The 19474-nt window shown below is 37.5% G+C and overlaps 1 protein-coding gene across 1 annotated transcript in view; it reads right to left on the reverse strand.

Moving 5' to 3' along the window:
• The window catches only part of MYO1E (myosin IE), a 93431-nt gene that overhangs the window by 44010 nt on the left and 29947 nt on the right, over nt 1-19474 (reverse strand). Inside the window, exons 2-7 of the mRNA XM_075160209.1 lie at nt 14658-14801; nt 11838-11927; nt 10819-10913; nt 3453-3540; nt 1705-1794; nt 609-740 (exon numbers count right to left, since the gene is read on the reverse strand). Coding sequence (XP_075016310.1) covers nt 609-740; nt 1705-1794; nt 3453-3540; nt 10819-10913; nt 11838-11927; nt 14658-14801 — 639 coding nt within the window. The remainder of the gene's footprint in view (nt 1-608; nt 741-1704; nt 1795-3452; nt 3541-10818; nt 10914-11837; nt 11928-14657; nt 14802-19474) is intronic.

Below are 19474 nucleotides of genomic sequence, written 5' to 3' on the forward strand. Positions count from 1 at the left end.
GGCAATGGCACTTCAACTTTATGTGAAGCTGCTTACGCTCACTTACAATGTCCTGTCTTTACTCTAGTTTTGTAGAGCTTGATCAAAGGCACTTCAGCAGGTAAGGAACTCGCATGTCAAGGACCAGTGAAGGCCAGAAAAGCCTTTTGAAACACAAAAGAAGCAGGGACGCTTAGAGGATTCAACAAATAGATATTATCCTAAATGTCCTCGAAAACTTAACTAAGAATCAGATCTCTCTTTCACAGCTGTGCTATGGAATTTCAGAGCAGAAGGTATAATTATATAGGCCAGTTTAAAAAGAAATCTGTTGGAAAGTTCTCATTTTCTATTATATTCTACTGGACTTTTCCATATGGGATTTCACAGTGAATTTCCAAGCAAGGCCTTTGAAATAGTGAAGTACTTTTGTTCTAGAGCTGAAAGGCAGCTAGGTAGGTCTATGTTAGATGGTGTCTTAGTGATATCAAGCTTGCCAGTGATATCCAGATTACCTTCTTGAGTATGCATTCATCAATCTCACTGTGTTGAGAACGACTTTTCAATCAAAACGAAAAACTGGTCCTAGTTATTTTAAATAACTCGGAAAGGACCTATACACTTCTGACCTGGTAAAAAATGTGAAAACTCCTCTCTCCAGGATTCCTCATTACAACTCGAGATTTTTCCAGTAGGAAGTTGGAGATTTTCCCTCCATCTGGTTCTCCACCTGGGCTAAACTGGATTTCAAAGTATTTCCCCTGCAATAAATTAATAAAGCTGTTGAATGATTAGTAAATACAAATCTGAAATCATGCACTTGTACCGTATCTCAAGGAAGGTTACTAGGATACTTCATCTTTAGGGATGCAGTGACACAGCTGCCTCAAGGTATAACCTAAGCTTAGATTCTTAAACTACCACATATCTATCTTTCTTTCTGCATTTACACAGCGCTAGACTCAGGATAACATGTCACGTGTTAATGAAAATGTAGAGAGGAAGTCAGTGGTTTCTTTTCACTCTTGCTTAGTATAAAGGAAACCAAAATGCTCACCTATACGGGAAGTAAATTTAACAGATTTACAACCAACAGCAAACATAGCGTTCTGCTTGGAAGCAAGGTAAAGCAATTATCTTTTTCTTTCAGGGAGACATTAATTGCATTAACACTCACGTTGGCTGAGGAACAAACCTCAAATTTGTAAAGCCTATGTGTAACTTTTAAAAACGGAACCCATGGTATGTTATCTAGCGGTCATTTCACAATATTATCTTGAGTATTTTATAATGACAGACTGAAAATAATTCCTGCCTACTTTCTGTACACATTAGTAAAGGCATCTCCCATAAAACAACTCTAAGGATGGTTTCATCTATTTTTAAAAAAGCTATCTTTTTTTTTTTTTAAAAAAACATATATTACTGCGTATATTTTACTGATCTGGAAAACTGGCCAGTTTGTTGCTGGTAAGTTATTTGCTTGCAAACTGAACATTTTATAAATAAATTGTGACCAGTACATATTTTAAGAGAAACAAATGCACAACCTATACAGAATGAAATAGAGGCATCTCAACATATACCTTATGTTTTAAAACACACTTTATATTTTACTTAGATTTACCTCATTTGTAGTCAATTTATATTATACTTTTGAATACTGTCTCTGTAACAGCACAGAAGTTGGAAGAATAAAGTAATCTCTAAGGTAGAGGGACTTACAAATCTGCTGGAGTTGTTGTTCCGTACGGTTTTTGCATTCCCAAAGGCCTCCAGTAAAGGGTTGGACTGTAGAATAATATCTTTAACATGCTAAAATTTTAGGAAACGAGAGAAATAGAGATTCAGAAATAAACATTTTTAAAGTTCTTACAGATTTTCTAGAAAACCGTGACATCTAAGTTATACATTAAAAAAGCAAGAAAGCCTGCATCTGTGAGAAATCCTCTTGATCAGATAAGGAAGAGAATCTGTCTGTTTTTTTGAAGTTTCTAGTTCCTATTTTTTGAACAAAATCCTACAAAATTACAAATGAACAAAATACCTGAGGCTAAAAACTGGTCCTTCTGTTCACTGTTCTGCCAAGCAACACAGCCAATAAATTGATCTCTTTCTTCATCACCTTGATTTTAAACAAATTCCTTCTTACACATGAACATTTAAATCTCTTTGGGTGTCTGGAACCACAACCAATGAAGTCAGAGCAGCATGAAATTTAGGAATCTGCAAGTGCTCCAGCAACCTGTTTCAGGATCAATGATGCTGCTATCTAGCTGTCTTAGAAAGCAATAAAGTGTGTTGCTATTGTCTCTTTATCTGATCCTAGGAGTTGGAAGTATGGACAAGATATTAGCTTTGGAACAAACCCAATGCATGCTGAGTTGTGAAGAGAAGATTCAATTTTATTCCAAAAGAAATGCTCAAGGCAACTTACCAACTTCATCAACCGCTACTCTGTAATCACTAAGAGTATTTTTAAATTTTGTACAAAAATCTGGAATCTTTTAAATAAAACAAAATATTTACTTATGAAGTATGATTATATTTATTCCAAAAATAACACAATGCATACTTTCTCTGGATCATTCTCTTGGTTACTGAATTATTCTCTGCAATGTTCCCAGTATCACTGTTGCGCAAAACTAAGCGGAAAGAACATACTCAACATCAGAGACTGCAATAAAGCAAAAAATAACAGTAAGCACTCAAAAAGAGTGGACTAGTAAAAGCAGCTGCTACCTACATACCACCGCCTGTCTGTCAATGAATGACATTGTAACGTCATTGAGGAAATTTTTACGGCTAATTCACTCAATTAGCTTTAGTTAATACATTTCGATAGATAGAGCAGACATTGATAGTATAGTCATTAACAAAAGCAACTATTTGTTGTTTCAGCTAGCTTTCAGATACTCTAAATTTTGACTAGATAACCTCATAAAACAAGATGATGCTCCTGCTGTTGGCTCTCTGACGTATGCATACAAATCAGAGATTTAATGGAAGTAATAAAAACCCGAAAAGCCGGTTCAGTTTTCAATAGAATGCCAACACAGGAGGAAAAAAACCACACATCTACTAAAACGAGATTGGTTATTGTTCTTAATCTGGTTAAGAACAATAATTAAGGTACCTTTTAGCCCTTAACTAAAAAAAATTGCTTATAGACGTAATACAGCATGAGAGTTACAAAACTTCTAGCAGAGATGATTCTGCGTCTGTGGATTTCCCTCATATGGCTCCCACCACACAGGCAGCCCAGCAATCTGCAAGCAAGCAGTTCACTGTCCCCTTCAGTCGTGTCTCTGCTGTTGAGGGCTTGTATGTATTTCTAGCTGCTCACCCACAAGCTTCTCTGGTAGAGAGCCTCTTGGCTGCCAGTGTCTGCCAAGGCATACCTTTGTCATTCTGTCTCTGAAGTACACCTTTGGACTATGCTTATGCTTCAGTATTACTCTGTACCAACTCACCTGTACTTTAGGGCCACCTCCTGAAATTTTGGAAATATAACTCATGATATATTTAGCAGCTACAGTCTTCCCAGCACCACTTTCCCCACTATGAAAAAAGGAACACAAAAATGTACCTGTTAGTTTTTAAATAACTCTAGAATGGAGTAATTTGAGGTTTATATCGTTCAACCAAGACTAGGTACCTTAACAATGAATAATAATAAATATACACCATATTTACATCAGGTAAGCTAGTTATATATAGACTGTGACATAGTATTGTAGCATGGTACTTGGATATGTTTGTGAATAAATGATTTGGAATACATCATCTTGCATGGCCACCAGAATTTCTATGGGACTTCCAAGTCAGAAAACTATGTAAATTGAGAAATAAATATACTTAAACCAAGATGCTCAAAAGAGAACAAGTGTGTTACGAACTCAATTCTCATCTAAATTTAGTGGGATTTCAGATCTTAGCACAAAAACTCATTCGAAAATCCAAGCTTTGAATGCCATGCCAGATACCTATTTCATTTCAGGAGTCTTTTGTTTTAGGTGTTCCTGAATGAAATAATGAGACATTATTAATCACATCCTGAATGACGGAAGAACTACCTTCCTGTTCCTATGCCTCTTGACACAGGGTACAAGAAGTCTTAATATTCCATACTAGCTTTCACAATTCCTTCCTTCCGTTATAATATTTCACTTCAATGGTGAATAATGTTACAACATCAGTAGATTTGCCTTCTTGCAATTAGTAAGCTTCTCAAGAGGGAAAGAAGATTGGCATGCCAGACAATCCAACCTCACACTTTATTTCATACCTTAAAGCTAACTTAATTTCAACAGAATTCCTCCAGTCTTACATAAATCTTGGTGCAAGTCAGCTTTGACCTTAATGAATTTACCCTGATCTGGACAACTATACTAATACAAAAAAAAAAAAACAAACAAAAAAAAACCCCAACCCACATGGATGTTGGTTCAATGTCATAAAGATATCCGAAATATTTTTTCCTTGTGTGAAAATCTGTGCTATCTTTAAGCTCCTGAATAATTTCAGTGAATGTTGTTGACTCTTCTATCCTGCGCCTACTTGTTCTTGGATATGGATCAAATGCACATCTTTTCCTGCACAAATTTTAGCTACATTTGCCAGAGAAACATCAGCATGTCCTGCACAGGAAAAGGACTTGCTGAGAATGTCAGCTCATAGCTCCTTATCAGCATGAGTAATGGAGACATTTCCAAAGGTTTAATTCTAAAAAAGCTCCCCTAACTGCCAAGCTGCAAATATCATTTTGCATCTTGAAAGCTTCCAAACAATAGAAAATACTGACAGGCTTTTTTTTTAACCCCAGAAATATTTTCATGCTTTTGTCTTCTCCTGACTGCAGTTTTACCAATCAAACAGGAAACCTGAAAAGGCGGAAAAATAGCATGCAGTAAAAATGTAACACGTTTTTGTAACACTTTCTTTGATGCATAAATTATCCTTCTCCTCTTTGTTCAAATTAAGTGTGGTCTATATTTCTCATTCCATAGTGTCTGCCACAGAAACTGACCTGGAGGAATATAGTTCCATCTTATTGTTAGTCTCTGTTTCGATATAAGTGGTCCTTTAGATTAAATTAATTCGGCCGAAAGACTGCCTTTCAGAGTTTGCTTTAGATTTCTGCATGCATACATTTTTTTTCAGTTTTATGCTTTTATTAATCAGAGATCAGTAAATTAAACCAATTAAACTAGAATAAAACAGGATGATGCATTATTTATGAACGGAAGTAACTTTATCTGATGGGATGGTATCTGGCCTCCAGTAAAGCTCAGGTAGTCAACTGTAACAGGGAAACTGTGGCATTCCTGCCAAATGATTCTCATACAGAAGCTTTTTCACATATATCTTACTGCTCTGCTGCTATTAAAACTATTTTAAGAAGATGTAAGAATCATTTTCTAGCTTGGTAATTTTAAGTATGTTGGAAGTACAGAGGTTTTTAAAGATTGAAAAAATTATTATAATGGCTTAAAGTAAGTGGATTGTGGGACTGACAATTTTCTCAGAGACTCTTCTTACTAAAAATAAAAACATTACATAGTCTCAATCACTACCAAAAAAGATAATGCTTTGAAAGACGTATTGTTTCTTCTAGCACTATTTGCTACTTCAGAAAAGTGACATTCTGTTCAGCAAAGTCAATTAACACTTAGCTGAAATCAGAGTAAGACTACAAACACAGAGAGAACATTTTTTGCTCCTTCCTTCCTTCCCAGAGGAAGTAGAATCAGTGATTACAGTAGAGAAGCAAGATCTGATACAGAGCCTCATCCTTCTCTCTAAAATTAATTTTCTGAGTGACATTTAATATAGTATCCCTGGCTGTAGAACCATACAAGTAATACTTATCTACACCACCAGGACAATGTAGAAATTTTAATAACAAATATTTATAAAGAACTCTTGGATCTGCCAGTAAAGAACATTGCATATGTAAAACACACTGATGTGTTTGGGTAAGCTTTTTAGTTTCTTTACATAGAAAATTTACTTTCTCTAATTACGTTCAGAGAAACCTCAGTAGCGTAACTTCAGCGAAATATTTTTGCCTTCTGAATCAGAGCTTTTACCTAACTTTTCTTACTGCATTAGACTTACGATTCTACCACTTCCTCATTAAAATTCAACCAAATTTCCAGTTAGATTCTGTACAGATGTTTTAGAATGATGAGTCACTTGAGTCTTCTGGAAAGCTGAGATACAGAAGCTGACTAGAAATCTCATATTAAATTTTGAACTTAATAGACTTAAGATAGACATGAGTTGTTCACTAAAAACAATCAAGGTGGTAAATGATCTTTCCATTAACATATATTTGTAGTATTTAAGATGTACTGTCTTTTCAGGTATGCAGTCATCATACATAGCTTTACTCAAACATTGCCACATGGATGTAAAATGTAAACTAAAATTACAGACAAGGAGGACTGAAAAACTCTTTCAAAGCAACTGCAACATCTCCTGGCAGAGATCACAGAAAGAAAGGGAAAATAAAGTCCTCAACTTCATAAAAAGGTAAAACCTTTACAACACTCTGAAGAAACACATTTATTGCTACATAATAGAAAAATACTAATCATAACCTCCACTCTCTTAATTAAAGGACAATGATAGTCCAGAAGGAATTAAAAACCACAACAGACAATCCTTCATAATTAAAATCTTGACTGGACGCCTCGTTGTTGATAGTTTGGAAGGGCCGCCACTTCAAGCAAGGAAGAAATGCGCACAGTCTGCTGTAGTAGATATTTATGAGCTTGGTTCAATACAGGCTTAAATTAAATAGCATGCCTCCGTAAAACATAAGCTTAATGAGGAATCAAACTCCAGTGTAACTGCTCATATGTTACTCACATGAGTAAACTTCCTTCATAATTCTGCCCGGTGCACACAAAACGAGGGAAGACACCTACGGGTACTGCTCCCTCCTCCCACCTAAGCACACACTCTGCACCTGCATTCAGCCCTGCCAGAATCCAGCCCATGAATAACCTCATTGTTTACACTGTTAACAGCCATTCAAAATAGCTCATGGCTCCTCAGCTATAATTAGACATGCGTACATGTAATTTTCTTAACACATACGCATATATGCTGCAATTACTCCACTAATGAAACAGGCTTCCCTGGCCCTGCAAAGGTTGTTTGGTAACAGTTTTTCTTTTTAAATTAATATTATCACATAAAAAGATTATTTTTGTTTGCTATCTATTCAGCCTTTCAGAAAACTGTATTTTCTTTTGGATCTGCTTTCCTAGTTCATTCACTGACTTTTTGAAGAGGATCAGCTTTTTCTATCAGTGTCTAAATGCACTATTTGGAATTCTGGAATTAAACGTCCTGGCAAAAGGGTGTGTGATCCTCACACACACACAGGGTCCTGACTACAGCAGGGACCTTCCTTCACCTGCCTGGAAATCTAGGTCTAGTCTCCAGGAGTCCATGTCCCCTCCCAGCTCCGGAGGTAGATGCCACAGGTGCCCAAACCACATGCTGTAGGAAGACACAGGTGTGCACCAACCCCTTCCCCATCATCATCATCCCTGCGTCTCCATTCCTAAGACTCCATGTGCACCATAAGCCAGACATAGCCTTTTTGATCTGACTGTGAATCAGTCCAGTCTATACCTTATTTCTTATGCTCTCTCTTTGCAAACCTTTCTTTAGAAGGGAAATCTGCCATCTTGAGGGGGGAAAAGAAGGGAAAACCTGGGTTTGTTTCTGTACTAGCTTGCTCTGTTCCTTCTGTTCCACCAGGGATTTTCAGTGAAGTCACTCCAAATTCAGACTAGTTGTGAAGTAGAGAAGCAAACAGGCACCTCATAATAACCATATTGTTATGACCACTCATTTTCCACAGAACAAATTTTTATGGCAAAAACTATGGTTCACTGAAACACAAAGGTTCATTTGAAACTGCTTCGGTTCAGCAGATTTCTGTGGAACTGAAGACAGAACTATATCTCAGTATTCTGAGAATCACCAGTTTAGGGGCAGAAATGGTAAAGTCCTTGGCAGCTATTAAATGAAACTGATGGTGTGGTAGTATACATGAAGCTAGCTAGAACATTCATTTCACTCAAGAGCTGCAGCATCTTGGGAGCTTCTAGTCTGCCAGCAATTTCAGTGCCTTCTGGTCTATGAAATAAAACATAAGCAAACAAATTTCAAACTTCAAGAAACTTCATTCTTAAGCCAGCTCTAGTCATTAGAAATAGTGATGACATTAAAATCAGAAAATACAGGATGTATCTAAACAGTTTAAATGAAATGTGGTCGAAAGGATTAAAATATCAACCAAACAAAATCAATTTTGTGAATGGCTGAGTTACTCGATTTCAAACAAAAAAATTTCTAAGTGTCCCAAAAAATCAAATACCATCATGAAAACTACCTATAAATCTAGTCTGCAGTCTTTACAGTGTTTGTAATAAGAATAATCATAGGAAAAAATAAATGTGTAGAAAGGAAGAACTCTTTGAAATGTCCCTGGCAAACATGATTTTTGTTGTTTCAGTTTTGCAGTAGGTTTCAATTAACTCCAGCAGATTTTGAATAGGCTGTGCACACACTGAGAGAAAATTCACTCTGCACATACAAAATGCACACACTCCAAAGAGCGTGTCATTCATCGTTCAAGCACAAGAATTCTCACGTGAATTTAAACCTGTAAGTCTGCACCTCAGATCTGCATCTCAGCTCTCTGAAAATGTGACCCTCTGCATTCATTGCGCTTTAAGGCATTAGTAATGGATCAAAAATTATGTTTTTTAATCACAGTTCACCACAGTTCAAAGGTTTTCACTATAAATTCAGCCTCATGTGAAACATCCCAGGCTCCAGGATGTTACTTTGTTCAAAAAGCAAAATAAATCCCAATTTTACACATTCCTAACAGGTCTAAATTTGACAACATACGACTAGTAACTTCAGCGTGGCAACAGGCATCAGTTTTCCAAAAAGGAAGACTAAGCTCAGGCAGCAATTCAGGTATACGAGGGACAGGACTACGAGCTCTGGGCATTTTGTTTCATACGGCACCATGCTGTAGCCAGGGGCCCGGGAATAGAGAGGCTCAGTGCAGCAAACTGTTAATGGCTGGCTGACCTTCCTACATGTAAAATCAACAGTTTCCACGTACCTACGTACACTTTGCTGATACGAAGAGGGACACACCTGTGCACTTTTCCACGGTAACATGTCACCCAGGAAAGCTCTGCCTGGACAACCCCCAGGCATAGATTCAAAGCAATAAAACAGTGAATATAACTTTCAAACAATTATTCCTCACAAGCTTTCATGGTAGCTCATCAGTGAGATAAATTAATATGAAATTTATTTTCATACTGGATCATTCAGTAGGGTAGAGGAACACTTGGCACCTCCACATGTAAGACCCACATACTAAGCCCAGTTCTTTATAATACTCCCACAACAACATTAAATTAGTAAGGGGCTGGTGCAAGGGCATTTAAGCTTAAACATCAGTGACCACCCACCATTTCCTGGCAGGTTCCAGCCTAAGGGATTGAGCGCACTATGTTACATGGCATCTCATCTGATCACCACTGACATCCCCCCCCCGGGGCCGTGACATGGCAGGGCACACAGCCACCCCAGGGAGAAGACCAGAGAGGGCACCCTGGACAAAGAAAACATTCGATCTTGAAACCTCTCTTTTGTTAAAATTCAACAGCAGTTAAACTCATAGTGCTGCCTCTCAGCATGTTCCACAGAGAAATGACAGAAAGCTTAAGAAAAGCTGTTATTAATAAAATAATTATGGTTTCCCTTCAAATTCTTTTTTCTTCTTCTCCTCTTTCTTTTCCCTAGCTCTTGGGAAAGTCTCACAGGCCAGTGGTCTCCAAACGCTTTTGATCACACACACCATCATTAAAAAAATGTCTGAGCGCACACTCGCAACGTATGTATACAATTTATCTATCTGTAAATTACATACATCTACTACTGAAGGTCTAGTATTTTCTTCCCTCATCCCCATGGATTTCATTGCACAGCCCCTGTGATGCACGCACCCCACTCTGGAGACCACTGCCATAGGTAAAGTACAGTTCCAGGTGCACTACAGTGAACCTCTGAAGTTTTCTATGTAAGAAGGAAAGTCAGAAGAAGTATAGTGTACCAGCTCCAACACCCTGCAGTTTTTGCTCTCTGCACACTTTCTTTTATCATACACCATCTATAAACCCACAGATGAGAACAAAGCATACCTCTGGACCCAAAACTTTGACTTAAGTAATGCTTGTCATTAAAAAAGTTCAGTAATAATTCTACAGTGAATTCCCTCAGCCTAATAATTAAAATAGATTAACAGTGAAGACAAAACTAATTTTCCAGTATCTCTCTCCTCCTTTTGTCTCTGAATGCAAGCAAAATTCCAAAAGGAACAAAAGTACATTTATTTTAAACAGGGCAAAGAGAAGAAATAGTACTAAAAACAGAGTATGGTAAATGCAGTCAATGTGAGAATGTTGGATTTAACAGTATCTGTGGCTGCTATAGTTTTTAATTTATCTCTTTCATGCAGTCATTCAAGCTACTGCAGTTTTGGTATTGGGCATGAAGCTGGCTATGTGAGAAAGAGATTTCTTGTAGTTAAGTTGTCATCAGGATTTCTCTGGAAAACAAAACCGAGGGTAAGAAAGTACTTAGCTATCCTAGAAATCCCCCAAACGTTCAGTGGTCACAGACACAGAAAATTTTAATTGATATAATAAAAAATAAACTTTTCTGCTTCTTGAAGTTAAAACAACAAAAGAAAATGAAAAAATATTTTTTTACAGATCTTTTTCTTACCTAATAATGACACACTGATTTTCTCTGTCAATAATCATGTTTCTGTACATGCTGTCTGCAAGAGCATAAATATGTGGTGGGTTTTCATATTGTGCCTAGGAGGGGAAATAGAGAATAATTTTTCAACACAGCTTTAAACAACGCAGAATGAGCAATATAAATTTTTATTTAAATTGGAAGAATTATTTTCCTGGAAAAACAATTCTGAATCCCACTTTATACTGAATTTTCCCCAGGAATTTTTTTGTTCGTTTAATAAAAACAAACCAAAGTCTCTGGGTTTTGTTACTGATCTTTCTCTCATCCATAATTTTCTCCTAAACTATCGTAAACACCCTGTTCTAAAAATGGTCTGTGCTTGAAATATATTACTTGTCCAAGAGAAACTCACATAATTTAAGCCTATTCCGCCAGTGGTCACGTGCTAACAATAAACTACCTAAACCGCTACACAGAGCCTGGTGCTGTATGTCTCATTTTCATGCACTGAATACATTCAAACCGAATGGTTTCCCAAATCTGTGGACATGCCCAAATCGAGCAGAGCGGGAAACTGAATTTTAAGTCCCTAATGTCCTTCTGCTGACTCACTCTTCAAGCTCTATTTTCTAAAAGTGGCATCTCATTTTGGCATCTCAATTTTTTTATTGTTCTTGTCCAGTTTGAGCGTTCTCAAGTCACAGTCTCCAAATCCACTAATGGCCATGTTGTATTGTGCACCACACCTTAAGCATACAATAGCTTAAAAACTGCCTTTGCAGGAGGAGGGACGTGTCAAGGAGAGAAACCTGATATGGATTAGAGTTAATCAATACAAGTATTTTCTTGAAATACTAATCCTGTGTTCTAGGCACTTCAATCTGAAGACTCAATATATGGTAACGGATATCAGCCAAGTTCTCCCAGGCTAGTACAATGCTACCAAAACCTTGAAACAAATGCTTCCAAGAGTTTAACTGTGTAGAATAATATTTACATGCCCCTGAATACCGCAGTACATTTTTGACTGCTTTACTTACTGCTCCTTGGTACATTTCAATTTCCTTTTCCCCAAAATATGGCATTTGCTTGAAAGGATTCACAGAGATTAATACAGAGCCAATATATGTCTGTATTCAAAAGAAGTTAAGGTAACTACAGTTTCATAAAGTATTATCTTACCATTAGTGACTGCCAAATAACTTGTCCATCTATTACATAATACAGCACAGCTTCAAATAATAGTAAAAAACCCACAGTTTATAACAATTGTTAATAAAAATGAAATTAGCAGGCTTACAAGAACATAAACATATCATTCAATTGGATACTTTCATATTATCAAAATATTTATTTTAGGACAAGCTAAGTATAGAAACATGTATTAGAGGCCCAAACATGACACACCTTGAATAAAAATACAGAAAGGAAACAGCATATTTAAACTGTTTTACTCCTTTGTAACTGAGGAGGTCGTATTGTCAGTATTAGAAAAGATTGTTTTGACCTTTGCAGAATATAGTATAGTGACACATTCTGATCTCACAAAGATAGTGCTGAGCATGCACAGTCGGATGGAAACAGCCACTACCGAGCTAAATTGGACAATTACTCAGCTGCATGTACTAGTGGGGGAGCTAAGGGAATTAGGTAATTCAGTATGTGGTGTTATTTTATGAGTGTAACTATTAACAGTCCCTAGGAGTCTTATCCTGCAGGCTGCCCTACGAGAAGACACTCAGTTTCAAGCTATTATTAGTCCCAGAAAGCTTTTTTGCAGCATTTTGAATGTTAGTATTTCACCGTTCTGCATTCAGCTGCGCATGTACCTACATTTACAAAATACTTCAGAAACCTTTGGAATTAGAATTGCAGTACACATATATGAAGCAACTGATACTACTTTACAGGCAGGACTGGTTCACTGAGCTAGGAGTTAGCAGTGTACCCATGTCAATGAATCCAAAATGTTGTACTGCAGGTTTCTTTAACAATCTGCAATTGTTCATAGACAAACTTACTATCTAAGCTTTCCATACAAAAGTAGGAAAATTAACAAATTTATCCTGCTGGATTATCCCACATAAGGATCTTTTATTGTGGTGCCACAGCACAAAATGACAACATGTTAGAGAAGAAGTATAACTCAGTGAACATAATTTCTGTATTGTTAATTTGCAATGCTTCCTTCATACATTTTTTCATTTAATTCAAAGAAGAGTGACAACATCTGGGTCTTGAATATAATAAATCAAGCATTCATTGTGTCAGTATAAACATCCGAAGTGACAGTTTTCTGTTGTAAACAATACCAGCATTTTCTGGGATGATTTGGTAATCTCCATGCAACGTAGCACAGAGAAATGTTCATTCATGGGTGGACATACAAACAACTGAAAGATTCAAGAGATGATCTCCATTTTAGAATGAAAAGCTTTCATTTTTGCAGCAGAACTGCAAAAGGAGTCTTTTCTCCCTAACCCAAAGGAATTATAATGCTTTAAAAGAAGACTCTGACCCCTCATGTGACCACAAGTCCCCTTGGAAAACATACTTATTCCTGCTTCAGCAGGATTAACATCTCCATGTTAATCTCACTTATTTTTATAAGGAAAAAAAAGCATAAACCCATTTCTTCAGCACAAAGCACTGCAGATTTCGTGAATGTACTGCATGGAAGATGCAGCGTTCCACAGGGACAAAAACGCTCATGTTACTAAGAGGAAGAGTGGTATAGTTTGCCCCAATACTATAGTTTAACAAACATTGTGCAACTTTATCATGTTTCTGTAAGGCAAATTTAATAATGGTGTCGTACTTTATTGAACAGAGGATCCAAACCCACGTGCACGCACATATTAAAAACTCTTCAGTTTGGGATGGAAATGTCAGCACAACTGCAACATTAATTTTCTCTATCAGACCTTGCCAAATTGAGCTGCTACTTAGCTCTTAACGATCTGAATATATAGAAATAGCCAGATGTTATATTTCCTTCCCTTTCTGCTAAAAAAGTTACACTCTTCAAGGAAACTATTCTCCAGATACAGCTAGGAAGTATGAAAACCTGGCTACAGCAGAAGAAGAAACAGTATCACTTTCTAGTACATAATCATGTTGACTAGTGTTTACCAAATTCATTATTGCAGCTCATGTTATATTGTGAAAGCTAAAAATGAAATAGTGACTATTCTTATCTCAAAGAATTCCCTTCATATGAAATTTCAAAAAAAAAAAAAAAGAGCAAACTTTTGGTGCTGAAATCTGTTTTTCTTGTTAGGTTATATGTTCAGGTATTTAAATCCTTCATGTTTTCATTAATCATAGAAAAAAAAAGTTTAAAGCGCAAACACTGTAGATTTACAGATGTTCACACGTTTCCATCAGCCCATGATTCACAGTATTAACAATTCCAGAATAAGCTATAAATGGGGTTATGTCACAGAATTGCTATTTTGAAAGCAGTAGAATTTGGGAGGTAAAGAAGACAACATGGTATCAAGACGCCTATATATGCCTTAAACCTATAAATTCTTGCTCTTAGAAGTAGCATTACTGCAGTAGCTTCAGGGGTCACGTGGATATATAAATATATGGAGCTACAGGCCTACCTTCGACAATGACAAGAACAATTCCAAATATCAAAAAGAATACCTTAAAATAATTTTTCAGATCTTAAGTTCAACCCTCATAATTAGCTCAGTTTACAAAGCATTTTGTGTAATCTCAGGTGAACTGTCACATCAAATGCTCAGCATCTTTGAGTAATCTGCTTAAATAGAATACATACATATAATTAGTTTCACATTGGCTCAGCAAGTCCACAGGGCCCCGTTAAAAACAACGCTATTAAAGGATACAAAAATATAATCATCCATGTATCGTTTCTTTAGGTTCTCCACTATGGAATCCTCTGTGATTTTGGAAAGAAGGACCATATCATCCACTCCACTGTGCTTGACATTGTGGCTCTGCCAGTGATATCTGTAGTGTCCTTTGCTGCCCTGCAGGAAAGCACAATAAGCAAGGTTAAAGGTTACTACATTTCTCATTAGCATTAAATAACTGAAAACAATCTATTCAAATTCCAAATTCCAAAATATTTTTCTTTCATTGAATTCTATTCCTTGATCCAGGCATTATATAAAGGCATACATAAACGATGTCAACTGACTTGCCTCTGAACTATTAAAGAATTGCACTGCTCTCAAAAATTTGAAGGAAATTTCATGGGGTTTGTGAAGGTCTACACACAGAAGGGATTTCAGATGGCAGATATTTCTGAATCTAGCAGAAAAAAACAATTATTCCAACTGAGATGCAGTATTGGAAGCTAAGGATGCAAAAATTACACTCCTACAGTGCAACTATTAGTAGTGAGGATAATTACCACCTGAATGATTAAACTGGGTACAGTGGATTCTCCATCCTTTACAGTCTTTTCAGTCAAACCTGCACATATGCTGTTACTCAAATGGAAGCTGCGAGCCTGATGCAGTAGGTATTCAGTGATGTTCTTCAGATTATGTTACGCAGCTTGTCGGCTGCACGTCTTAACAGTCCCTTTTGATCTGTTAGTCACCATGTTTTACTGACATCTAAATAGATATTCTCTCCCCACACTTAGAGACTACTATTTCAGGATGCTACTGAAAACTTGTGACATTTCAAGCTGTACCCCTTGAAATCAAAATCTGTTTTTTTCCAGCTGATTTAAACAGTAGTTAGGTTCTACGGATACACCCACAAACAAATTTAAATCTAGTCTAGATCAATGCTATTAATTCAGCTATAAATCTGCTCTCCAAACCCAAACCTCTTTTCTGTAGCCTGGCAGATAACGCTAATGGAGTTCTGCCCTCTTGCCTTTTCATACTTTAATTTTTGTTTACTCAATACTGAAATTAGTGATGCTGGAATTAACACGTTTTACACTGAGAAGTTGTCGAGTATACTGTCAAGGAAGATGTAGCCAACAAAATGGCAATTCTGTGTATTCCCCTCATTTTTTAATACCGCAATTTCAAACAATGTCATTTAGCTATGGGATCAAGTCATATTCATCAGAATACAAGCAATTTATTATTATAAAGTATTTTGCAGAATAAAATAATGGATAATTTTACACATTAAGTAAGAAAATCTAGATATTCTGAACACTTGGCCGCACTCAAGTGTTTTGAAATGGGACGTTAGCAATTTACAGAGGTGCAACTTTTGTGTGTACACACTTCCGCACTAGCAAATGACCTATGCAACTGTATGAGCACAAAAGTGCATCTGCTGAATCGTTTCCTCATGGAAATAGTCAAGCACTTCTACCAACACCAGGCATAGGAGTGGGAACTACAAATGGAGTCAGGGAGCACAAGGTTCTTATTTTAAGCTGCGTTGGCTAAAAGTGTTCATTAAACTAGTCTCAGACTACGTTTTTCCACAAACTTCACTGCATCTATTAGGTGGAAAACCCGACAAAAACTAATGAAGACACAGATCTACGGCATAATGTATATTAGCAAATGGAGTCAGGCCTATAGATTAGCCTCATCTTGACTGACATAAAAAACAAGGACCAACTGGATTTTTATCTCAAGTTAAACTAACTTGCACTAAAACCAGACCCATTTTACTACTGCAGACAGCACAGAACTTGTAGGTTTTATGTGTGTTTTCTATTAAGCCTCCAGCCATTGCTACCACTGATGCAGCTCCGTCACTGCTAACAACACTGAAGAACAGTTGCAAACTTGAATTAAAAGAATGCTTTTCCATATAGAATATATAAAGAATGCTTTTCCATATAGCAGAGGTAAATATGTCTGAAAACACACAATCTCAGCAGTTTTCTTGAACACCCACAACCTTACATTAGCTTCAATAAAATAACAATCTTAAGCTAGCTTAGTTTGCGTGAACCTTGTCAATTTTCTATTTGCACAATGGAAACAGTGATCTGGAAGCACGGAGAAAATGAAGGAAGCAATCCATTTTTGGAAATTGTTATAAAACGTGACTGAAAAAAAACAGTTGAAGGTCAGGTTATTGGAGAAAACAGAAGTCCAATAGAGAAGCATAATTTCCTTCAGTGTACTCATCAGCTATTTGTGATATTACACTTGGAAAAAGGAACTGGCAGGATGGACAAAAAGGTACAGTATCAAAATAAATAGAGAGAATTACATTCTTCACAAAGCTATACAGAATGTGGTTTAGCATCAGATAATAGAGTAAGCTACAGAAAATGTGTAAGAAATGAGAGTGGGAAAACAATCAAGCTTCCCATTGGAAGCTATGGCATCAGACCCAGTAAATTCAATGAGAAGAGGAGAAAACTCACAAAGCCACGGGATATATGGAAAATGTGCACACAGTTTGCAAAACAGCAGGCTTTATAAAAGTCAGTGACTGTTGCTGACCGTGAATAAGCCACACACACTACCAGGCCAAAGGGTTCTTTCCCAAAAGCAATGCGAACCAGTACGCAAGCAAGAGGGGCAGCGCCAGGAAGGCTCAGCTTGCCTGAGAGCAGCTCTCCCCGGCGCTTAAACACTGCTTTAACATGCAGCTGTAATCAAATCTGAGTACTACAGTATCACATACAGTCAAATGGAAAGGGATGCAGAGAGATTTAATAAAAAGGCAGCAGCCTAAATATCCAAGAAAGCAACAGCATGGAAGACAGCTGAGAGTGATAGCACTAAGCAGTTCACATCAATATTGTATCACATTTTAAATGGCAGTTTCTATCAGTAGTTTGGGACTACTTTTTTCCCTTAAAGCATGGCCTTACGTGCAAATATACAGAGAAGCAGCAAATCATCATCAGATTATTGTCAGACTCCTCCCTAGGATCTAGAAATAAGCCCAAGCTTTAGTAGTGCCTAACTGCATCTGTGGTTAAGTTTTGCTCTCACTCTCCCTTCTCCAGGAACCTAACAACAGCAGGATGGCCACACGCAGTGGCTAGCGCCTCCTTGGTCTGGGCAACAAAATAGTGAGTGCTGTTCTACAGGACACCACCTACCCCCGAGTTCTTGCTCTTCCAAGCATGAGTGATGACTACAGAGTCTAACCTGAATTTATCAACTTCAGTCACTTCCAACTGGTACCATAACCACGCCCAGCTAACAGTTAACTGGGTTTTATATAGTTTCGAAATAATAAAAAAAAAAAAATCTTCTTGTTCTAAATCATCTGAAAAAGCTCCACATCATAGCAGTTGTAAAAACAACTCTTCGTATTTCTCCAGGCTGCACATTTCCTAAAGATCAAGGCCATGTACTTAAAAATTACAATGCTTTTCAACTGCCCACATTGCAAACACTAATGGTTTGTTCTTATTGCATGTTTCTTGAGAATTTAACCTTTATTTTAGCTAGAGCTTTCTACTATCCACATAAAAATGCAGTACTCTAATCTGGGGACAATTTACACCTGAGCTAGTTACCTGGGGTCCACCTTAACTTGAACCTGCTTTGCCAGGAGGACTCAGACTAACTCATCTGCTAATTGTCCTCTGTTGCCCTTCACACAACGTGCTCTCCCCTCCACCCCTCTCCATCTGCTCCAGGGACAGGTCGGGTCTCCTGGGACTGACCAGGAACTTCAGAGCCAGCAGAGCAAGGGCCGGGAGAGATGCCCCGCACCCCCATGTCAGCACCAGCCACAGTGAGGACTCAGTAACTCGAACAGAGCTCCCCTGTGGAGTGGTCAGATCTGGGCAAACAGAGAGGCTCAGAGCCTGCGGTCCGTCCCTGGTCCTAGTCGTGCAGTTTGGATGTCAGCAAATAGCAACTTGGCTTCTCTTAGGTTTTCTTAGTGAAAGATGTGCTCTAACTCTACAATAAATAAGCAAATGGAAGTCTTTGTGTCAGCACTAACAATGCCTAAGCAGCTGGAAAAAGATGAGCTTGGCAGATTAAGAAAAATACAAAAAAACCCCAAAACACATCAACAGCCTGCTAAAAGCCACAGAAGGGGAAACACGAGTGTTGAACAACCTGGCTGCCAGGCCTCCTTCAGGCTCTCCCTGAGCTTCAAACGCAGCGCCTGACGCTGCACAGGGAATGGAGGCAGGGCTGGCGAAGCTGGAATTAAAGGCGTGTACTGCATTGCTGTCAGCTGTTATTATTCATTTGGTTGCTGTTTTCGGCTCAAAATCAGATCTGCTTTGCACTGACAAGAATAACATTTATGAGTCACAAGATGACCCTGTGAGCTAGCAGCCTACTGTTTCCGAGCCGTGCTGCTTCAGGAGCACATATACGGTTACCACCCGGCGACAGACGAGGCAGCACTGTCCTCTCCACCTCAATAACTTTATTATCTTCAGCATCAAAACAATCAAGACTCTAAAGAACCAAAAAAATTAATTCTACTCTCACTTTGTACATCTCCCTTAACGCCCACTCATTAACAGATTAAGACAATTGCTACATTAATACCAAGAGAGGGGATGTAAAATACTTTCTATGCACTAAAAACTGTCTATACTTTCTGTACCACTTTTGGTATGATACGGCTAAAGCATATTATTGCTTTGTTTGGAATTAATAATAAATATTGATGAGACATTTATTTACAGAACTTTTTTTTTTGCTGCCCTCCACCTTGTGTTACAATAGCAACTGCTGGTTTCTTATTTTTGCCTTTATTATTCTTTGTATGTTTTTACATT

The sequence above is a fragment of the Calonectris borealis genome, chromosome 11 (assembly GCF_964195595.1).
Source record: "Calonectris borealis chromosome 11, bCalBor7.hap1.2, whole genome shotgun sequence".
Lineage (NCBI taxonomy): Eukaryota > Metazoa > Chordata > Aves > Procellariiformes > Procellariidae > Calonectris > Calonectris borealis.